The sequence below is a fragment of the Uloborus diversus genome, chromosome 9, assembly GCF_026930045.1.
Source record: "Uloborus diversus isolate 005 chromosome 9, Udiv.v.3.1, whole genome shotgun sequence".
Classification (NCBI taxonomy): domain Eukaryota; kingdom Metazoa; phylum Arthropoda; class Arachnida; order Araneae; family Uloboridae; genus Uloborus; species Uloborus diversus.
This window is the reverse complement of record NC_072739.1, coordinates 21729350-21753913: the sequence shown is the minus strand read 5'-3', so window position 1 is coordinate 21753913 and position 24564 is coordinate 21729350. Positions and strand designations below refer to the sequence as shown.

At 34.2% G+C, this 24564-nt stretch overlaps 1 protein-coding gene across 2 annotated transcripts; it reads right to left on the bottom strand.

Annotated features, from left to right (window-relative positions):
- Positions 1 to 416: 416 nt before the first annotated feature.
- On the bottom strand, positions 417 to 24196 carry LOC129230739 (KRR1 small subunit processome component homolog). 2 transcript variants are annotated; one of them, XM_054865164.1, is made up of 9 exons: positions 24088 to 24196; positions 10902 to 11071; positions 8020 to 8154; positions 4940 to 5065; positions 4323 to 4406; positions 3472 to 3528; positions 3200 to 3367; positions 1509 to 1586; positions 417 to 593 (listed from the first exon to the last, which is right to left on the bottom strand). In XM_054865164.1, exons 1-9 carry the CDS (start codon positions 24101 to 24103, stop codon positions 498 to 500), a joined length of 930 nt encoding a protein of 309 aa, XP_054721139.1. In that variant the 5' UTR covers positions 24104 to 24196; the 3' UTR covers positions 417 to 497. The 2 variants fall into 2 exon arrangements, with proteins under 2 accessions (XP_054721139.1, XP_054721140.1); XM_054865165.1 differs by lacking the exon at positions 24088 to 24196 and adding an exon at positions 12738 to 12939.
- Between the last annotated feature and the right edge of the window lie 368 nt (positions 24197 to 24564).

Sequence of the window (24564 nt, the reverse complement as noted above, 5' to 3'; positions counted from 1 at the left end):
AACCACACAGCATTAAAAATAATTGAACTACTTGCAGGATGCAAAAAGATTGGAATCTCAAACGAGGAGGCATGCAACTTTCGGCACAGCATGTGTTTGACATCGTTGGCATGATTCCAAAACATACGATTTTGGCAGTTATTGCGGAGGATAAAGATTCGGGAGGAAAAAATGGAAAGAATAGGGACCGAAAATTGAAAAAAAATTGTATTCTTTTTCGATTTTTGAGAAAAATAAGGCTTGAAAGAGGCAAAAAAAGGAGGAAAGGTTTTAAAAGCTGGAACAATATCATCCCTGGTTACACATCTAACTTTTTAGATATGCTTTTTTTGCTTAGGAAGTCAAAAAATTACACATTGTTAATTGCTCTTGTTAGGAGAGTTGCACTGGAATTGTAAAAAGAACACTAATGAAAATAAAATAACAATACTTTTAATGAAGACTGGAAATCATTATACAAGTAAATATGTACAAATAGATGCATTGTTTGATGTAAGTCATGTCTGTTTTTTCCTGTACGGCTTTTCTTCAGGTGGTATGAACGATTTGTTTCTCTTTTCTTGTCTCCTCTTTTCTGCTTCTGCTTTCTTCTCCTGAAATAATGAAAAATATTTCATATTCCATGTCAAAATTTTATTAAATAGGAAGGAAAGCTAAATCTTGCAAGATAAATATGTGTATGTGTTGTTATTACATTTTATGCACAAGCATATGCCCACAGTAGCGTAGCGAGAAAGACATTTTAGGGTGGGATGGGGAACATGGTTTAGCTCTTTTCTATGGTCAGACCATATTATTTTTCGAAATGCTTCTTTCCTTTGCATTAATTTTGTGTCTTGATAAGTTTGGAAAAAAGAAGGTTCAACACAAGTTTTAAGCATCAACTTTAGTGTAGATTTAGAGATCTATGCATCAAAATGAAACATCTGGACACAAAATAAGATTGCTTATTTCTTACTTTTTTCTGTCACTGTATTTTCGGAGGTAAAAGGGCTACAACAAATAATTGAAACGAGAAATGCAAACTTCCTGAAATTTTGAGGCGGTTTAACCTCCCCCCCCCCCCCCCGATTTTTCAACCAATTAAAAGGTAGTTTAATAGTTATATTTTTAAAAAGCATCAAAAATGTTAAATATTTAAAAAATATATATGCAGTCCATATTTTATTTTTAAACAGAAATAAATAAATGTACACTGAACCTTTAAACATACTTTTAGCTTTCTATTTCCTATGCATACAAAAATCATTGAAATAACCGTTAATTTTTTTTTTTTTTTTGAATAATTTTTCAGTTTTAGAATCTGTTGTCAGCTCAAAATTTTCGGAAATGGGCAACCCAAAATTTCTGGCTCACTAACTCCACTGCAGAGAACTAAAACTTCTGCAGCAAAAATCATTAATCCAGGTTGTCTCTAGCCTCCCAATAACGCTCAGCTAGAGAGGTCTTGCAAAGCGCAAGACTTCTATTATATTTGAAGCATTAAATATTAATAAAAATTATTTTACCATCTTCTCAGTAAGCTTCTTCTTCTTGCGATCTTCTTCTTTCAAGAAATATTCTCCAGAAGCAAGAAGTTTATCCATCTAGAAAAAAAGATATGATTTAGTAAAAATTTCAGGACAGTAACATTATTGAAAATTTGTAATATAATTTGAATAGTTTTTGTTAACAATTCTAACATATTTGACTTGTCTAATAAATATCAAGTTATTACAACCATAATTGGTGACTTCAGCATGTTTCACAAATTTTTTTTCTTTATTATGGAAAATTTTCTACAGTGTTTTAAAACATTTAACTATGTAGCATTTGGGGAGACTTGATTCTTTTCTTTGTTATTTACAAATGGTGGCAACTATGTAAATATTAAACACATTTAAAATTTAAAATATTTTAAGCTTTCTTGTGAGGTTCAATTGTTTCACATTTTACGAAACACTAGAGTTTTTCAATTATTCAAAAATAATAATTTCATTTAAAATTCAACTCTTTCTTGACTGTCAATTTTAACAACTTTTTAAAATACAGTTGAATTTCCTCATTTTGAATTTATTTGTATATCAAACGAAACTTTTAGCAAATCACCATGTTCATTACATCGGAAAACTGTTTCTCTATTCTATATCAAAAAAATCTCTATGCAAAAAAACATTTTTTACAACATATTGGGAGCGTTTATTCCATTTACCTCACAAAAATGAGGTCAAGTCAGAAAGAAAGTACTGTTAGGGTCACACCTTTCTGGTGTGTACTGAACAATTAGGAATATTTCTTTGTTGAACTTTTCTGAAAACTGGCTACTCAGCAAGACCATAGTTTTTTTCTCTCTTTGAATGCAATCATAATCAATGTTTCTTCTTTTTTCAAAAAAAAAAAAAGGAGAGAAGAACCACCAAATAGGTTTTTTAAAAAGGTTTCTAGTACTCAATAAATTTCTTTTTATAAAACTATGGTTTGTGTATAAATTAGAAATGGAGTTTGGTACAAAAGTATCTTCATTAATTTTAATATTTTAGGTGTAATTACGTAATTGTTGAATTGCATTAAATTTTTTTCTACCAATCAAAACATCTGTACATCAAATTTTTTTTCAGACAATTTGCTACTTAGTTATATGGACGTCTGAGTGTATAATCTTACACGGGAACTACACCTTCTTAGTGTAAGAATAAAAAACATCTAACACAACAGCAATTGAAAGAGCAAATTTAAGCATGTGTTTTTGATAATAAATCATTTCCCCTTGATGCCCCTTCTTGCTGAATATAAAATCCCAAATGTACGCATAATGATGTAGGTAATACAATGGCATAATGATGTAGGTAACACACAAGAAATGCTACGCACAAATATGATACAAGCGTAGAGCAGTTTTAACATACTTTGACAAGGGTTTGTATCCCTTCTCACAAATACATTTTTATACTTTCATTTGGTTTCAAACTTAAAAATCGATGTCTTAAGAATGGTTGAAAGGCTTATGAACTAGAAAACACATTGGACAATGCTCTTTTAAATCAACATCACTAAATTAATTTCTATGCCTACATGATTTCCAGGTATAAAATACCAATATGAACTTTTTTTTATAGATATGAAAAAAAAAATGTTTTATAGAATTTCAAAAGGAATTTGGTGATAACTAATGGTATTTTAAACTACGAAAATATTTACAGATGAAATATCTGATACTAACTTTGCTCTCAGGCTGAGGTGGTGGGAATGGCGTATATTCTTTCTTTGGCCTCTTCTTCTTTGGTTGTTTCCTTTGGACATTTTTATTGACATATTTGGGCAAGAATCTGTCCCAATTTTCATTTTTCAATTTTGGATCTTTTGCAAGCTCTCTTTTTATCATGAGTGCCTGAAAAAACAGTAAAGAGCAATTTAGCAGGAATGTTTTAGGAAAAAAAGATTCATTATAGAACGCTCAACATAAAATAAAACTTTTACATATGTCATACACACCTTAATATTATAGATGGGGTGAATATTTTTCATTGTATCTTCAACAATGTTCCGAACCTAAAGTTAGAAGGGGGGAAAAAAGCAAACATTAAGGAAATGAAATAGCTAAAATGTGTCAGCAGAGTTTAAAACTTAGAAGTCTATTTAGAAAAAGATTTTCCCCCTACTTGAAAATACAAAGAGGTTATAAAATGTAACTGAAGAGTACTATAAGTATACAAGTATCCTAGGATCATGTTTAGAGATGCCACTTTAAGTCCATAAAAATCATATAGCAGTTTAAACATTCCGTTGGACGCTTGTACCCTTTTTTAGCCTTTTTGCGGTTTGATTTTTATCATCCACGGCACTTGTGTACCCAATTCTGCGGATAATAAGGAGATGACTGTAATAAGCAAAACATATTCTCAAATAAGTCAACTTATCTTTCATTTCAAAAAACTACTGTATCGAACTACATAGGATTGTTTCTTGTAAACACTTTCATTTACGGTTCAGCTGCAGTGGTAACGGACTGAAACTCCAAATACGCCTTGTTTTTTGTTATATTACTAGATGGAAGCATCATCTATCAACATTTCAACAATTTTGAACCAAACCAGAAGCCAAACAACTTCTGGTTCAGCACCCTCAAAGGTATTGATTCACTTGGAGGATTTTATGACCACGACATATTTAATGTGCCCCAGCCATCATCAGTGAACATGGAGGACCTTTGACTGGCAGGCATCGAACCTGGAATCCTCTAGTTACGAGCCGGATGCCTTATTTATCAAGGCACCAAGGCCTTTTACTTTGACAGTAACAGGTATTAATTTTAACATAAAAAAATATGAAGAAATTATACTTACATGTTGTAAACCTTTGTAAGGGCCTAAAGCAGAAACAGTATTTCCTTGCACTAGTACATAACAGTTTGTAAGAAGCTCTATTGCCTGTGAACATAGGCTCATTTTAGCATACATCATAATAAGTTAGTCTCTGAAAAGACAAATAGGCATACCTCAAAAAAAAAATAAATAAATAAAAAAAATTTAAAAAAAATAATAAAATAAATAAAATAAAATAATAAAAAAAAAAAAAATGAAAAATGAGTTATGATCACCACAGAAATGTCCCAAGTCGATTTTATAGTATGACCAATGGGCCTATTTCAACAATAAATAGTAAAAAAGTTACAGTCCCTCACGCTGGTGGCGGTTCTCAAGCGATACAGTAAGCTAGAAATCTTTAAATCGGTTTTCTGCAAAATGCTTAAACGTGAGATATGCCCATTCGTCTTTTTAGCAATGAATTGATAATAAAAGCATTATTTTTATCTTTGGGTAAGTTGCCATCTTGTTTTTATTATACATGTGAGAATAACAAAATATTTGAAAGATAAACAAATATCTTATACCTAAAATATTTAAATATATTTTACATGCATAAAACTACAGTAAAAGGTTTACAATTACAATACACATACCTTAAGAGTTGCTCCTTTAGGGCCAACCAATCGTTGCCTACGCTTCACAAACCTGTCCCTTTTCCTTACTAGATTGCCAATTTTAATTATGTCGCAGCCAATATTATCATCTAACACACGTATGGCCTACAACACAAAAATGCAAATTGCTTTAGTTCATATACTGTTAATAATAGAAATTTCAAAGGAAAATGTGCGTCATAAACATATAAAAGTATTATTTGACTTACTAACTACTTTACTTTCATTTTTAAGTAGCCAAGGACAGTGAGATTATAATTGAGTCCAGATTTAACAATCTCTTATTTAAACATAGAAATGTCATTTAAATATAAAAATAGTACTCTAATGTAAAGATTAGCAGTCAGAACAACTTGATACTTCACCAGAGCAGTCATGAGTCTACAGAAATTGGTTTGGCAAAAGAAAACAATAGTTCCAAAATCTGTTGATAGATGGCACATTTAGGGTTCAAATTGATGTTGTGGAGGTGTGCTAATTGCTAAGATCTGACATGCTCAACACATTCATACCATCGGCACACATAACCTCTGACCTAGTGTAGAAGATGTTATTTTGTGCTCCCAATTAACAGTCAGTAGCAGAGCAAGACAGAGGGTATATTCAACAACTATTCTTGCTTGCAACTTAAGTTGACAGTGATGTCACGACATGCAGAAGAAAACACTGAGTTAACAGATAAAACCTTACACTTACTAGCTATCTCCCCTACCTTCTTCGCAAATAAGAGAAGATAGCCACCTGTCTATGGGCTGCTATTGGCTGGCATGTTTTGATTCAAATGGACAAAATGCTTCTCGCTGCTTCACTGATAAAATTGAAAATATTTTACGATTGACAGAAATTATGACAAAACTAGTATGTTGTGGCCATCACGAAACTTTCTTCTATATCTTTCTTGTGAATTCTGATCAATCCCTATGCTTGAAGAGAATGCAATATTCCCAGCAACAAAAAAAAAAAAAAAAAAGCCTGACGGCCGTCCGAATTCCTGAATTCCCACAAAAGCAAAGCAAAGAACGACTTGAAAGTTATTTTAAAAGCCTTGCTTGAATTAATTAGATGTTTTATTTGTTAACAAACATAAAATGGCAACAGTTATTAATTTTAAATCATTGCGATAACATTTCCGATTATTTCCCAAAAATTAAAATCACGTGAAATAAGCAGACGACAGTATTACAATTTATCTTTCTTATTGTTGCATTTATAAAGCTATTTTTATTTACACAAAAAAAAAATCAGCCCCCCATGGAGCGATTGGCGCCAAAATTGAAACAACGCCTATTTACAAATAGATTCACATTTGTTCCAAATTTCATCCAGAACGTAGCATTACTTCTTGAGATATGGCACTCACAATGAAAAAAAAGAACATTCGATTGCGCCACCCCCTTTCAGCTTTTGACAGCGAAATAAAATCAGCTCTTATACCCACTAAGGGCTACTTGCCGATAAATTTTTCTTTCATTCCGTTCATTATTTCTTGAGATACAGCAGTCACAATTGACGACAAAAAACATTCTATAGCTCAACCCCCGTTTGAGTTATTGACGCCAAAATTGAATCAGCACCTGTTCCTGTTAATGGCAACATATGGACCAAATTTTGTTTGATTCCGCCAGTTACTTCCTGAGGAATAGCAAGCACGCGTAACTCAAAAAACGTCCCATTGCTCCACCCCCCTTGGAGGAATTCGCACCAAAAACCAATGGGCACAAGTTTACATAGGGGCACATATATGTACCAAATTTCGTTCGATTTCATGCGGTAGTTTTTGCTGTAGAGCGGCCACAAAAAACTGGTCACACACAGACGTGACACACATACACACACACAGACAGACAGACATTTTCCAAAAATAGTCGAAATGGACTCAGCACACCTCAAAACGTTCGAATTCGTCAAAATTCGAAATTCGAAAATTTGCACGAATCCAATACTTTCTTCTATATATTAGATATAGAAGAAAGTAAAAAAGGTTACGTATGCGTGGGTTTAACTAACTAATCCGATTTCTAAAGTGAAGAGCGTAATTTCATCCAAATATCGGGCAAGTCGCTAGGAACTATTTCCTTTGCTTCAGCTCAGAGTATTTCTCCATTGTCAAGTAAGCTTGCAGTCGAGTATAATGTGTTAATCATCCATAAGATGCACCTTTCATTAAGCTCCTATTTTTCTCATATCACTACCACTATTTTTGCTTTAAATACTAATAAATTGCTTGTAAAATTTTGGAATTTACTGTATCTTTTTCTGTCATTGTATCTAGGAATTTATTTTATCTATCAACACTTACAAACAACATGGAAATAGTGTTTGTAATCTCCAAACAACATTTCCATGCTGGACGAATCCTTGCTGTAGGCTTTTTGCCTTAACTTTGCTCAAACTATCGATTGCGCCATCTATCGGCAGATTTTGGAACTATTTTTTTCCTTCACCAAGCAAATGCCCATGGCCTCATGACTGTTCTGGTGATACATAGGGTCACTCCGATCTGTAGTTTTTTAATTAGAGAGTTTAGAAGTCTGGAGTTTAATTATGATCACCCTGTACATACTCAAAACGGAAAAAACTGTTGTTAAACAGCATGTGAGAAAATGAGGAAAAGTTTTAATTTGTTTATTGAAAATATTATTGATGAGGAATTAATTGAACAGAGGAAGGGGGAATTACCCAGAATCTTTTTTCCTTTTTAGTTTTTAAAACCATTAGAGTAGCACATCCATCTCTTAAAGTCTCCTCCTATATTGGGCCTAGATATCTCTTCTAACCTTTTGCTTGTTGTAATTTAATGTAAAATTTTAGCTCAACATCAGAGATGGCTTAGTAGGTATGTATAGTAATAAAGATCTAGTGAAATGATTTCACACAACAATACATTTTAAAAGGGAAAATGCCAATGCATTAAATTTAAATGCAATCACTCCGATTAAAACACACATCAAAACAATCGGTCAGAAATGTTTTAAATAGCTCAAGCATTAAAAAAAGAAAAAAAAAAACTTTGAAAAGTGCCTGTAATACATTACTTCCTATAACGTAGATATAAATACCTGTTCATAAGGCACACCTCTGGCTATTAGCTTGATAACATCTCTACTTTTAAGAATTATATAAGGATCCCATGTTTTACGAGTAGTGGACACGGTCATACTTCCTTCAATCACATCAAGATCCGCTTTTATTCCCTTTGTAAAAAAAAAAAAAAATCATTTTATACCAATGAAAGAAAAAAAATATATAACAAAGTTACTTGCACAATATGTATAGGATATCAGGCATACCTCATTTTACATATTCTATCAAACTGATGATGAAAAACTAACCAAGTGGGAAAATGCAAAATCAGGGACAGGGTTAAAAATCAAAGCATTTTGTTTTAAAATTCACACTTCAGAGCAATTCCCCCCCCCCCCCCATAAAATGTCAGTAAAACTATTCAAGAATATCTTGCCATAATTTGAGTTAAAAATTCCGGCGCTATGAGCACTGAAAGTGACTAAGGCATGGAAAAAAATCCGGTAGATGACTGAGAAACACAGTAATATCATATTCAGTAAATTGCGTTCAATCTTCGAGTTGAACCGAACCATTGCTTCAGTCACTCGTCTGGTCTGCTAATCCTGTATTAATTACCAGTTTGTTTCGCACTCTTGGCTTCCTTAAGAGGTTTTCCATCTCCAGCTCAGTCACTTTCCTATGTCGGGCTGATGAGTGCTAATAAGCACGAAACTGCAGTCCTCGGCTGGAAATGACTGAGCTGGCGGTGTATTTCACATATTTCTGCTTTACCCCTGGCTAATGGGCGGCAATTTACTGAATATACCTTGCCTCGCATTCAATCTTCGAGTTGAACCGAACCATTGCTTCGGTCACTCGTCTGGTCTGCTAATTCTATATTAGCTACCAGTTTGTTTTGCACTCTTGGCTTCCTTAAGAGGTTTTCCATCTCCAGCTCAGTCACTTTCCTATGCCGGGCTGATGAGTGCTAATAAGCATGAAACTGCAGTCCTCGGCTGGAAATGACTGAGCTGGCGGTGTATTTCAGGTACAGTAATATCATATTTTTCATTGTTATTTAGGGGAAAATAGAACCTTTTACTATCCTATCCATCAAAGTAAAATCGAATGGAAGTTCATTACATTACATACACAATCGAAAAAAATGCTGACAATGAAGGAACCTCCCTCCCGGAAAAAACCAGCAGAGTTGGCAGGTATGCTATGGAAATTCGAAAATGTTCAATGCCAGAGGCAGCGAGTGGGGCTTATAAGTGCGGGGGCAAAATTTTTTAAAGAAGTTAAAGACTATTTTAGGCTATCTTGAGTGACTAGGTGTGGGAGGGGGAGGCTTTTGATGTTCTTTAGCGTAAATGTTTTGGAATTGCAGTTTTAAAAACGCAGTTTTAGTAGAGTTTTGTCAACGTTTGGGGAATGGAGAGGAGTTTCCAGGGTTGTCTCCATAATGTTTTTAAAAATAAAGTCTAATAAAAACGCAGCAGTTTTAAACTGTCTTTGATAATGTAAGGGTAAGAAAGGCTTTTGTAAAAAAATCTTAAACTGAAGTCTTTAGTAACCTTAGAGCATGCTTTTCTCAAAACTTTTTTTTCGACTGTTGTGTATTCTAACTCAAAGAGTTTTTGACGGATCGTTCTTGAAAATTTGTTTGAATATTCTTTATTCAAGAATACTCTATATAAGCATAACTTCTCGATGATATTAGTAAAAACATTTTTTTCAATGCAAGAAATGTGGAAAAAAAAGGGTAGAAAAACATAACACTGTAATCTTAACACTTCAAAAAAAAGGAGCAATTTTCACCATTTTTGATCACAATCAGGTTTATATTCTAGGGAAATATGTTGTTTATGAGAAAAAAAAAAATTGTAACAATTACAGGCAAAAATTGTGGCTTAGGTAATGCACACCGGCAACAAACTCTGATAGCAACTGCCCATGGACAGCTATTCATACTATTTGTACACCTTGGAGCTGTGGTGGAGAGCATTGTATACAGGATGATTCCATTTTTTTTGGAAGGGGGGCGACATTTTGTCAGGTATACTTCGAAGTGCAATTTTTTCTTAGGCTACGTATTTATTCTCAATAATATAAAGTCTTATTTGAACAAAATATTGGGAGGCCTTAATTAGTGAATATATAGTACTTTTATTTTGCATGTATCTAAACGGTGGTGTTTTTTTTTTAAAGCTAATTTCAGATTAGCAATGTTTTTTGTATTTTCTTTGCTTTCCTAATTATAATATAATTTTTGAAATGCTTTGATTTTATTTAGAAAAAAAAAATTAAGGTTACTTTCTTTTAGTAAGTGCATAAATTAAAGTTTATTGTACATTTTCCTAATGATTTGAAACAAATTCTATTAAAATTTGAAGTTGTTTAAAAAAATATATAAATAAAAACATTGCTATAAAAGGAACTGAAAAATGTTTATCCTCATTTGGTTCAAGAACATACATTACTTATATTTATTTACGAATTACAAATATTATTGGTTTTATTGAATTTATGTGAAATTGTGGGAGGAGAACTAAAATTTTTGGGAAGGGGAGAATTCTGAATGTGCCCGATGAAATCCTAAATTTACTGAATGATGAAATTCGAGCATGCACACATATCATCTACTGCGAAGGAAAATTGAGCATCAAACAATTTAAAAATAGAAAATAAGAATATTAATGTTACAATATTGTCTCCTAATTTGTCGAATTAATCAGTCAAATGTGCCCTCAAAATTTGTTTTGGGAGGTTGCAGTGACCTCCGGTGACTTCTCATCAAGATGACACTGTGTGTGTGGGGGGGGGGGCAATTTCCTCAGTTTGCCAGGGGCGCCAGACTCCCTACGCACCCAACTGAATACCACTACTACTATGCCACTGCATGTCTCTGGATCGAGTGTGAAACTTTACTTACATATTCAGAAAGTGCATTCTTGACTAATGGCCAGCATTCTCTGATGTATTTTTCCCGATATCTTGGAAAGAGTGTTGCAAAAGAGCTTTCACATAATAAAGAATAGGGCATATCTTCCTTCTTGAATGGTTCAATTGGCATTGACCAAGCATTTTCAACAACTTTTTGTTCTGCAAAAAAAAAAAAAAAGAGAGAATATTTTACATACAAACGTACATAACGTGCAGATAATATCGAGCTTTTAAGGTACTTTTCTGCAATAGGTACTGCACTCTGCACATTTTAAATCTTTGCAATTATTTTCATTTCACTTTTTGTCGCCAAATTAGGCCAAAGTTACATTCAATTGACATTAAAAGCGCAAAATAATCTGCCAAATATTAAAACAAACAGCCAAATTCTGCAAAAATTGATTTTTTTCAAATTAAAATAAATTTAACTAAAAAACATAACTAACATTAAATATTTAAAGATGTATACAATCCATGTTATTTTGTCTTTTTAACAGAAAGGTACATAAAATTTTTAATTAATCAAAAATGATAATAGTCAAATAAATTATCAACCCTTAATTTTGGGATTTACTTTAATATCAAATTTTGTGACAGAAATATTTTTTTTTTGAAAATGGGAGATTTTATGCAAAAAGTTGCTTTGAGAAAAAAAAAAATGTTTGTTTCATGCATTTATTTAGGAGGCCAAAACTGAATAGAATACTCCAAATTTTGTCTTACCTATACAAAGGCAGAATTAAAGAACTAAATTTGATAATTAAAAGAAAGCATTTTTTAAAATTTTATTTCTATCTGCTTTTAAATGTCTAGTTTATGTTTGCTACATGCAGCACTTTAGATTTTACTAATCAAACCAAATTTTTTCAGATAAATTAACAATGCCTGTTTCATTCCAGATTCGTCGCCATTAGATATCAGAATTAAGTACACATGTAAAGACTTTTTATTTTTAATCCAAAACACTTTTATTTGTAAGACTATTAATCCTAAAGTACCAGTGCAGAATATGTCTGATCGGACAAACTAGGATCGGGGAAATTTTGCAAATTTGACTTTAGCAATTAATTTTTCGCAATTTAACACTTTTTCTGACAATAAAACGATACGTTTGCATACTACCCAACTTTTAAGGATTACAACATTACATGTAAAATGTAAATATTAGAGCTGTTTTTACGCTTCGATCATGATTTTAGGCCTTTTGAAACCCGACAGCATATTGCTTATACTCTTAACCGTTTTTTTTAACAGTGTAATTCTATCACTTATTTTGTATTTAGAATTATGAAGTAGCAACAATCATCATTTTACCAAGCCCACTTGAAAATTTCAATTTAGTTGCATCCAAGTTAAAGTCACTCGTTAGAAATTAATATTAATTTTTATCAGCGCTCTTCTCAATTTTTTGAAAAATTTAAATCAAAATTGGCAAAGGATGCTTTCAATAGGCCATTGAATACATAAATCAGAAAATTCTTATGCTCTGATAAAATTATGTAAACATCAAAAACTGCCAAGAGTAACTCAAATTCAAAAAATTTCTTTTCTTAATTTTAGGCTGTATAAAAATTTTAGTAGTCATGTCAGATAATTTAATTACTTAATATTGTAGCCTTATTAATGACATAATTCTAAAATATTCTTTGCTAATAACATTTTCTTTTCTTTTTTAAAAAAAGTTTTCATGTTTTGTTTCGCATGTGTTTTTTGAATGCGTTTCCTTTTTGCATCTCCATTCTTTATATTTTCATTAACTATTTAATGACTAAAAATTTACATTTATCAACAAATATTATACAGAAGAACTAAGATTAAAACTTACATGTATATACTTTTTAAATACATATGCCTACACAAGCAACAAGTTTGGTCAATAACAGGGCCGTCCAACTGGCGGCCCGCCAACTTCTTATTCAGCATATTTCTTTTTTTGACATTTTATGGTATCATCCGAGACTACCATTCTTGGTCAAACCAGAATCCCCAAAATTTCCTCTTGATTGCTCTTTTACTCCTTTCATTGTATTGGGTAAAAAAGGTACAGGACATCTAACAGGTCAAGGTCAAGCAGTCCAACCCTGCACGCTGGTGTTCAAACGAATTCCTAGAAATAATATTGCCTCACGTTGGTGGGGGGAAGAGAGGGAAGGAAGAGAAACATTTCAGACAAGCAAAACCTGCCTGCAATTGGCTAAAAATAAAGACCCCCCTCACTGATTCTACAGCCTTTGTTGATTTCAAAAAAGAAATTAAGAGCTTGCTTTTGACAACTCTCCACTCTTTTCTATTGAAGACCCTCCCCGATTGGGCAGGAGAGTGCTGCGCCAACTTGCCCTTTGATTCTTAGAATGAGCTCAACTTTGCATTTCATCGGCACCCTGATTGCCTTTTTGTTCATGAACTGGCACCCTTTTGATTTAAGATTCTTACTAGGAAAAAGAAGGGAGTTAGTGTCTCCTCCTCCCCCCCTTACAATCCCGGGGGTCCCATAGATGGGCAAGTTACCTCAGTGACAGGAACAAGGGACCTTCCGGGAGTGATGTCTCCTCCCCCAGTTTTCCTACAATGCCTTTCTTCCAAGTGATAATAGCTAATATCCGCCCTCCCCTCCCAACTTGCATTGCAATTGAGCTGACTATGAGAAAAGCATGCTTTCCATTATCAGTTACCACAAGGGATAAAAAGTGGCCTGGGCATTGCAGAGACTAAACAATGTTCTTCCAAGGACCTTTCACTTTGATAAGATACTGCTGAATTCCCAGAATCACTTCCTTCACTCCTTGCCTGAGGGTTTGCATCACCCATTATTCAATAATGGGGGGCTGTTCAGGGGCGGCATTTCAGCATTTCATTCGGGGGGTCAAGTTTTTAAAATTAAGTATGGAACAAAACACATATTGGCTGACAGCAAGTAATTGGGGGAGATTGCATGGTTAAAAAGCCCCTGAAAAGATATTTGTTGATGTGAGATAATTTTTTTAAAAATAGTATGTATTTTCAAATAGTATCTATGAAAGCATTCTATGCATTGAACAGCTGAAATGTGTTTCTAGCAGATGAAAGTGATGAACACTCACTAATTAGACACACTCAAAATATGAGCGTAACAATCAATGTAAAATACCAAGGCATTTTCTTGTGAAAATCGTGCAGACACAACACTCATAGGGCACTGGAGGGCTCTGTTAGCACAGAGCACACAAGAACGAGATATTTATACCCTATATGAGGAAATCACATCTTTAGTTAAAATTAACTATGATTCTTCAGTTTTTTTTGTTCTTAAAAGACCGGTCAAGTCTTGATGAATTTTTAATAATTAAAAAAATGGAAAAAAACTTGCTTGTGTCTGAAAGTGTGTCGAGTTTCATCAATCATTAGGGAGAACCAGCAAGATTGGCTTTCTTGAACATTGGCTTGTGATTTATGTAAATTGAATTTGCTCATTTTTTATCATTCCTCTCAGAAATTTGGGGGTGCGACCGCCCCCTCTTGATCCCCCTATTTGCCGCCCCTGGGGCTGTTGACACTAGTTTCCAACTAAGAATACTGGCTGTCATCCTTCCTCCTATCCCTTCATGACAAGGGAAGTGTTTCTTTGTCCAATTGACATGAGTTTTAAGATAATTCTAACTCCACTCTTCCAGCCAGATAAACGTTAAGTAAGTGCTGCATTTTATAATCTTTCATTCAAATTCAAGTTTTTAATAGTACTTTTTCATTTTGAATTAGAATTAAGCAGGTGAAGTGGAGCCTCACAAATCTGCCAATGTCCAAAATCCGCGTATTTTTGATTCAGATTTTTTTTTCCGCTGCTAATTAATTTTTTATTTAAATTTTATTTCAGTGTATAATAATCTAAATCGCGATCATTTGCTTAAACAGTTTTTTTTTGCGCATAATTCGTGGATAATACGTTCTGTTTTATTCAGAGTTTGTTGATTTAAATCAAGTGATTAAAAAAAAAACATTGATTTAAATCAACTGATTTTAATCAAGTGATTTTTTTAACAAAATCATTGAATAGAATCAGTTCATTTTTTTTTATACATTAATTTTGCATTTTTAGAATATGTGGCTCTAAATTTAACAATAGCACTGCATTTTACAATCTTTACCCCACTGGCAAAGCAACATAGATCCCTCTTTCTGTGTGTAACAGGTTTTCAAACTCTTTCAATATTGCTTGTACTCCAAAATTAGTTGTTCAAAAAAAAAAAAAAAAAATATATCTCATACACCATGACAAATTATGTTATAGTCAAGAAAAGTAATTATTCAACCTATTATTTTACACAAAAAATGTAAATGATGATGGAAACCTTATCTTTTAGCAAAGTGTAAAACAAAATCATATCTTACCTAAACGTTATTACACATTGATAAATCTTTAAAAAATATTGAATACTTAAAGTACTTATCTTATTTTTAAAAGTAAGCTGAATGGATTCATTAGTTCAGATTGATTTATTATCAAGGTTTTTTTTGCCTTCTTCATCCCAATTGAATCAAATTCAGAACTTTTGTTGACTCTACGCTGATAAACATAGAAAACTGCCAAATTTTAAGAATCTTTTTCCCTAAAAAGTATGAATATTATAATTCTGGGAAATAATTCTAGGTACTACTGTTTCCTAGAATTATAGTTGAAAGATTGGTGGTTTTAGCTGGGGAGGGGGGGGGGGAAACATTAATTTTAATTTGAATCATACATTTGTGTTAAAACTGCTCTACTTAAACTATTATTAAAAAATAAAAATAGCTAAAAAGTTATTAACGTAAATATAGTATTTATGTTAAACAAATGTAAAATGATTAATACACACAATTTTTTGAAGATTTAAAAAAAGTCTGATTTAAATAAAAAAAATCTGATTTAAAAATTAAAAAAAAAAATAACGAACCCTGGATTTACTATTTATGCATTATAGGCACGCTGAGCAATTTTTGGTCCGAAAAATACGTTTGTATTTTTGCTCAATATACTTCATATTGTGTATTACTGAAAAAATAATAAGAAATATCGAAAACCAAAAGCAAATTGCTGCAGATTTACAGCAAAACGCTAATATTTTGCGTGACACATGGCATCAAAGTGTAGCGATGTGGGTAATACAATGACTCGAGGCGGATACAAACCAGACATGTTTATTAGACTACGGACGATCACATACTACGCGGGCGGTAACCGCCGACTGAGTAGAGACACAACTGGCACATGCGCAATAGGCACAAGTGTGACGTATGCGACATCTTCCCCTGTAAAAATAAAAAAAGCACAGAACATACAATATTACAAGAAACAATTAAAGAGAGTTTATAAGTCCAGTCTATTAGGTGGCCTGACAATGCGGCCCGATTTGGTTTGGACAAGTTTGGGAGAAAGTTCGGAGAGTTTTGTTGGTGAGGTGTGTCTTAGAGCTGGTGAAGTTACTGGAGGTGGAGGCGATGAATGGACTTCTGCAGGTGACTTGTCGAACTTAAAGTCAACAAAACTTTTATGGGAAACAGGAAGGTCTACTAATGTTGGGGCTACTTGAATAGTGTTTCGCCGGAATACTTGCTCTCCACTTTTAATGATAGCGGATCTTGGATTAACCATTTTTTCTACCTCTCCTCCGATCCATCTTTTATGATCTTTTTGTACTCTGACGTGATCACCAGGACCGATTGTGTAAGCGGGATCTTTTGTATGTCGATTAGCGAATTCTGTCTTTTTTATCCGTGCTACTTCCAGTAATGCAGACGCATTTTCAACAACTTTTGGCATTAGAGCATCTTAAGTTTTTTTTTTTTTTTTTTGGCGTGTCCATGGACAATTAAATGGCTCCGTGTGTCTTCAAGACCGCGCCCGCTAGCTGCAACGCATCTGTGCTGTAGAGGACCTCTCGAAGTTCTGAAGCCAGTGGCACCATACCCAGCTGCAGAACATGTGGGATAAGGGCCGGGCACTCAAGAATGTGATCCGGAGTCAGTTGGGCATCGGTGCAGTTCTTGCAGGGGATATAAGTTCTCGTTTTGTCGGGAAGAATTTTCATCCCTTTATAGTGGTTTGTTCTTAATCTTGCAATTGAAGATGTTAGGATTCTGGGGCAATCAAAGTCGGTGATGAGGGGCTTCTTAAAGTTATGTGGCAGAAGTCTATGTTTTGCGACAGCATTTGAGTCTGCTAGCGTGATGGTGGTGCAAGGTTTGCCAATGTTTCTGCCTTCTTTTGCTAGGGAATCCGCACACTCATTCCCTTCAATATTCACGTGTGCCGGTATCCATTGCAGCATGCAGGATTTTCCATTGCCGTGCAAGTCTTCGAGTAGGGCATTTATGGCAGAGGTGATGTTGGTTGCTCCGTTTTTGATTGCTTCTAAGGCCGCTTTTGAGTCAGAGAAGATTGCCAATCCATCCGTTGGGACTGAGATCTCTTGATTGGTCATGTAAAAGGTGAGTGCCTCCTTAATCGCAAGAAGTTCGCTGGTGAAGTTAGAAGCAATTATGCCTGTGTTGATTTTATGTGTATATTTATCTCCATTTGGAAGGAGGAAGAGAATGCCAGCACCTCCTTTGTTGAGGGATGTGTCAGATGAGCCGTCCGTATAGACAGTCACAAAGTTACCCTGGGAGAACTTTTCAATCGTCTCAAGGCCTTTTTGTCTGAGTGTTTGTGGGTCTTCTTTTTTCGAGCATGGCTGTAGGAGGTTCAAATTAATCTTCGTTTCCTTTGGTGTCTTTCTGGGAAATAGAGGCTCTTGCAAAAAGTTCAAGGTGGAATGCTCTAACTTTATTTGGCTCCTGATGTCTCCATCAAGTTGGAGCGTTGATGATCTTTTAAGCCTTTTCCTGTCTTTCCATTCGTTGAACACTCTGGTGGAGATATGGTCTTTATTGTAGCAATGTAGTTTGTTGGTGAACTTAATGGTGGTAAGATTGCGCCTACACTCCAGAGGAGGCAGACCACATTCCTGTTCAGCTTTTTCGTTATTAGTGGAAGAGACTGCGCCAATAATAATTTTTGATGCTCGGTGTTGTATTGAATCTAATTTAAGTTTGGAAGTGGCGGATGCCGGACACCAGATTGGGGCAGCATATTCAAGTACTGGTCTAATAAAGCATCTTTAGTAGTGGGCAGAAGTGATCTGGTTTTTCTGCTCATTAAGCGTTGATTGGTGGACATGAGATTGTTTTCTCTTGGGGTGTTACGGATATTTAGCAGAGCTAAAGCAATGTCTGTGTTATTTTTATAACATTTTTGAAGAACAGTTTTTGCTGCTTGAACAGCTCTTTCTGCTAAGCCATTCGATTGAGCATGATATGGACTGGAGGTTTCTCTTTTTATATCCCAGTCTTTTAGAAATGCTTTGAAAGGTCTGGAAGAAAATTGGGGTCCATTATCTGATTCCAAGACTTCGGGAATTCCGTGTACAGAAAACCACCTTTTTAACACTTTTATGCAGTCATAAGAAGTAGAACTTTTCAATTTTTGAAAGTCGTAGAACCCGGAATAACTATCTGCGATAACAATATATATTTTTTTATTAAACTCGAAAAGATCTGAACCAACCCTTTGAAATGGGTATTCAGGTATAGGCTTCATCAAAACCGGTTCTTTTTGTTTGTTTGGTTGATGTGACTGACAAATCGTACACTTTTTAATCATTTCTTCAATGTCATGGCACATCATGTACCAATAAAAAGATTCTCTTGCTCTTCGAAGTGAGCTTTAGATACCCATGTGCCCCTGATGAAGTTGATTTAGCAATTTATTCTGCAAAGATTTTGGTACTACAGTGAAACCTCCGAATAGCGGACAGTCAAGGGACCAGAAGTTTTGTCCGTTATTGGGAGGTGTCCGCTATTAGGAGGAACTACTTAATTTACCTTTTTCAAAATGGGCTGTTGTTCCCTTTGTGGAACACAATCGAAACAATTGCGTAAGGTTTACTACATTTTACGTCAAGTGTAATTAATCTGTTTTTTCTTAATAAAGGCATACTGACAGCACACACTTGTCTTAAAAAGCATTTAATCAATTAAAGTAATCAGTTAAAACAGTTTGACATCTCTTTTTTTGCATTACCAACGGCGACGATTCGGTGGAGCAACCCCCCTCCCCCCACACACTTGTTATGGTTAATTTATTTATTTTATCTCGAGTATTATCACTATTGCATGATTGACAGTTGGCAATATGACCTAGAATATGGGCAAATCTTTTTCATGTCTAAAAATTAAACAATCCAACGAAACCACGGCGCCAAAAAGCCGACTACTACCGGCGCCGGTCTGCTCAATTGCATCTCCCGAGAACCCCACTTAGAAAAAGCGCCCAGTTTCTTCTTTTTTATCTTAACTTTTGAATAGTTATTGTGTACAAAATTCCTTAAAATTTTAAGAAATACATACGTTAATTGTTAGGCTGACATCAGTTTTCACTTATCTGCTTCAATACTCTCAAAACTAGCCGTTACAAAATTATGACTTTTCTTTTCTTCATTTTTTGCTGCACGCAAAAAGTACCATTCCTTTTTGTGTCTGCCCCCAACTTTTAAGCCGCAATCGCTGCCTCTGCCCCTTACCACCCTTTTAATTCCAAGAAACAGTGATAAGGAAATGACGGGGTGGGGGTGGAATATCAGTTGTGGAGGATGAAAAGCTTTGTAAGGCAAGCAGTTACTAAGATATTCTGTGAAAAGAAAAAAAAAAACCGGAAGCGCTATGATTGCAAGGAAAATTTTTTGTGAAATAACTGTCCGTTATTCGGAGTGTCCGTTATTCAGAGTGAATTACATGGAATGGCCTATATTGAGGGACTGGGACTTGCAAAAATGTCAGTTAATTAGAGGTGTCCGTTAAGGGAGGTTTCACTGTACTATTCTTTCACCTTTGAAAATTAGTTCATCATAAATTGATAGTTCCTCTCTAAAGTTCCAGTACTTTTGCAACTCTGGTGGCACCCTAGCTTTTTCATCGGGCCACCCAAATTCGATAATTTTTTTAAGTTCATTTAATTCAAAGTCATTTTCTGTCTCAGTTTTAAAATCTGTTAATGCCTTTTCAGGCATAGGCATTACGATATGTACTACGTAAGTATCATTATCATCTTCAGTTTCTAGACAATCTCGACTCAATACGTCTGCAACAGGAATGGATTTACCCTCTTTGTAAATTATTTTAGGGTTATATTGTAAGATATCGTAGAAAATTCTTTGAAGCCGTGGTGGGCCCTGATTAATTGTTTTTTTTCCAATAATTTCTAACGGTTTGTGATCAGTTTCAATTGTTACTTCTTTCCCATAAATGTACTGGTGGAATTTTTCGCACCCAAATAAAATGGCTAACGCCTCTTTTTCAATTTGGGGGTAATTTCTTTGAGTTTTTGTCAAAGATTTAGTGGCATAAGCGATTGGTTTACTATTTTGACTTAACACTGCACCGAGCGCTGATAAACTCGCATCAACAGTTACAGTAACCGGGTCATTAACATTATAATAACCTAATACAGGTGCAGACGATACTAGTTTTTTTATTTTATTGAATGCATCATTTTGTTCTTTAGCCCATTCCCACACAATGTCTTTCTCTAAAAGTTTTCTTAATGGTTCGGTAACATGCGAAAAATTTGGAAGAAATTTCCCCAGATAATTTGCCATCCAGAGAAATCTACGCAATTCTTTAATACCAGTGGGTATTTTGATGTTTTCAATAGCTTTAACTTTATCGGGGTCCGGAGCAATACCATTTTCATTAAGAACATGTCCTAAGAATTTAACTTCGTTAGAAAACAAAATACATTTTTCTTTATTTAAACGTAACCCTGCCAAATAAAGTTTTTTCATAACTTTTTCTACTATGCCATTCAATTGTTTTTCATTTTCAGCGTATAACAAAATATCATCCATAGAACATTCGACATTCTCAAAATCTTTCAATAATTCTGACATTTTCTGCTGATAAATTTTAGGTGCAGAAACTAACCCAAATGGAATTTTTTTGTAAGCGTACCTTCCCCAGGGGGTATTAACTGTTAGGTATTTTGAAGTTTTATCAGTGACTCGTATTTGCCAAAAACCTCGTTTACAATCTAATAATGCAAAACATTTTGCTCCTTTAATTTTTACAGCAATTTCCTCAACAGTTCTTAACGGAAAATGACGTCTTTTTACATGCTTATTTAATTTGGAAGGATCAATACACACTCTTAATTTACCACTTTTTCTAACAATTACTAATGGACTTACACACAAACTAGGTTCAGTTATTGGTTCAATTACACTCAATTCTATCATTCGATCAATTTCTTGTTTTACACTGTTTTCAATGGCATAAGGAATTTTTCTAGGCGGGCATACATCAAATTGAGCTTTTTCATCAACATCAATGTCATATTCAAAGTCTTTTAAACAACCTAGCCCCTCATAAATTTTTGTTTTCCAATTTACTGGAACCTCAGCAGAAAGCACTCTTTTTATTAAGCCTAGTTTTACACAAGTGTTACCACCAATAACAGGTTTTACATTACCATTAGCTACAATAAATTTTAAATTAACACTTTTGTTGTTAATTTTACAAGTAACATTAATTTCACCTTTAACGTTCATTTCATGATTACTAAACGAAATCAATTTTTTTACTTTTGTTTTTACAATCGGGACTTCCAGTTCTTTAGCTAATTCATAGCTAACAACGTTACACTGAGCCCCCGTATCTAACTTAAATTTAACAGATTTTTTAGAAAAATGAACAATTTCATACCAATCATTATCAATAGAATTTATATTGAAATTTACTTGCACACTGTCTAAGTATACTTTAGACTCACTACTAGAATAACATTTATCATTCTCATTATTGTTGTTCTCAAAATTATTCAAAACATGAATATTCTTAGATTTACAAACTTTAGAGAAGTGACCTACCTTATTACATTTTCTACAGCGCTTGTTAAATGCCGGACACGATTTAACTCCGTGTTTTGTACCACAACGATGGCACTCGAACTCTTGATTTTTGTAAAATCCACTCCTGCTGTTTCTGTATGAGCCGGATTTCTTGATTTTTTCGAAGTTTTGTTTCGATTTGATACGATCAACCTCTAATTTCGGATCGTTCTTTAATTCTTTTAGCTGTTTTGACGCTTGTTCTGAAATACGACAAATTTGTATAGCTTTCATTAATGTTAGATCTTCCTCTGCTAATAATTTTTCTCGCACGTTGTCATTAATGATACCGAACACAATCTTATCTCGCAAGAGACCGTCGGTCAGTTCGTTAAAGTTGCAGCCTTGAATTCTTTTTTTAGCTTCGGTGACGAATTCATCGAACGTTTCGCTTTCGCTTTGCTTCAATTTAAAGAAATTCCATCTTGTGAAGGATTCATTTTTCTTCGGAGCGAAATAATCTTCGAAGTTCTGCAAAATAACATGTATATTTTTGGAATCTTCATCACTTAATTTGAAAGTATTAAATATACTTATCGCTTCATGACCTATTGTTGTCATAAGCACCGCCGCTTGAACTTCTGCTGGTTTTGCTTTCAGATTAGAAGCTACGGAATACCATTGAAACTGTTGCTTGAAGTCATTCCAAACATCTGCCATATTATCTTGGCGAATTTTGAGCGACATCGGTGGTTTTAAACCACTCATTCCTGCCTCTTGCTGTGTCATTTTTTTATTTTAATTATTACTTCTGACGCCATGTAGCGATGTGGGTAATACAATGACTCGAGGCGGATACAAACCAGACATGTTTATTAGACTACGGACGATCACATACTACGCGGGCGGTAACCGCCGACTGAGTAGAGACACAAATGGCACATGCGCAATAGGCACAAGTGTGACGTATGCGACACAAAGAAAACTCAAAAATATGACAAAAATACAAAGAATTCAGCATGTAAAAGCCAAATGTGGATGATTTTGGACATTTCAATTGAAAACAAATGATTTAACTATTGAAAATAAATACGAAGTGCTTTCAAACTGGCAGTTTATTGGTTTTTGTTTCTGTATTGTGGTGGTTAGTCCAATAGCAATTATTACTTTTGGATTTAAAAGTTTTTTAAAATACAGCTGAAAGAATTATCATATATTTTCAAAAATGATTATAAACTATTTAATGATCCAAGGAAGTAATTCATGAATGTTTCGAAGTTTTTATTGTTGCGATAGTAAGACAATTGAACCTAGGAATAACAGTATATATCCCACGACTATATCTACTAATGCTTTTTAGCGATAACATGCTCTTTAACTAGAAAAAATGCGTTTTTCTCAAAAAAGTGCCCTTTTTTTAATCCTGGGGGGGAGGAGGGGGGAGTTCTGTCTATTGATGATATTGATCTGACTGGTTGCAACTAATGTTAGGTTCTCGGATAAGCTTGCCAGCTTTTGGATATGAAGTTAAACCCCCCGTACCGAAGCTATATTTTTTTGGGAATGTTTTAAAACTAATTTTATTGTTGATTGTGAATATTTCGTCTTCCAACGATGAGTAAAAATGAGACTGAAAATAAATTCCATGTTTGGGAGCACACATTTATGTGAAAGTTTTTTCGGCGATGAACTTTATCAAGAATTATCACAGGAGCTCTCTCTCTGACAGTTCATAGTTACGACCGACCTTGACCTTCTTCGGATGGCAATTACAAACATTGATGCTGACATTCCTGCCCTTATAAATAAAGCGGATCGGCCTCAGTTTTCATAGGTGAGCAAATTGTTTTATAATCCTTCTGTTTCATTGTTTTATAATTGATAGTTCAACTATTAATTGTTATTGTATAAGAGGTAAAAGGTTATTGTTCAACTTTTTCAAACTGCGGCCTGCCAGGTGATTAGTGACCAGAATTCTGGCCCGTGGGCTCTTTGCAGTTGGACAGCCCTGGTCTATAAGTTTTTAAAGATAGTTTGTAGGTACATTCCAAAATTTTACCAAGAGTAATATAGAATCAAATTTAAACGAAGCCTCTAACATAATATAAAATTTTGTGTAAATTTTCTTATTGATCGGGGGAAATATTGGCAGTAAAAACATTTTCTGCACCCCTGTCCTACTGAAGAAGGGCGACACATATGGATCTAGTGCTTCTTCGAGAGCTAAAAATTAATGCATACATATTTTTCTGACAAGGAAAGTACTATAGCGTACAAAATGGAAATATTTAATAAAGTTACCTCCTGTAGAAGACATTTTTACACAATTAAATGTACATTTTCAACTTTAAGTTCCAGGTTCCAACACGCTTTCCACAGAACAAATCAAAACAAAACAACGTCACTTCAGTTCCTTTCTTTCTTTCTTTTTTTTTTTATTCTGCAGATCTATAATTTTATCGAACTAATTTTACTTTTCAGTTTACATTTTAAGAAAAGCATTAAATATTTCCAAATTGAATCCATAATTTATGCTTTTTATGACTTTAGTAGTAAAATAAAACTTTAGAAAAATGTAGTTGGCAGCGATTGCAGCTGTTGGTTTTTTTTGGTAGGCATTAAAGTTCACTAGGCACTTTTCGATGGTTGCCACCATTTCCTTCAGAACGCCAAATGTATTGGCGATAACTAAGTTCGCCAGTTGCCAAGCAAAGCACGCCAGGTCTCCTGCACTGGACATTTTTGCGCGGGAAACGGGAAATGAAAGGCGGTCGGTGG

Coding starts and splice junctions, on each gene's coding strand:
- LOC129230739 (XM_054865164.1), bottom strand. Junction 4,407..4,939: donor CTAAAGGAGCAACTCTTAAG/GTATGTGTATTG, acceptor CTATGTTCACAG/GCAATAGAGCTTCTTACAAA. Junction 594..1,508: donor AGAAGCTTACTGAGAAGATG/GTAAAATAATTT, acceptor TCATTATTTCAG/GAGAAGAAAGCAGAAGCAGA.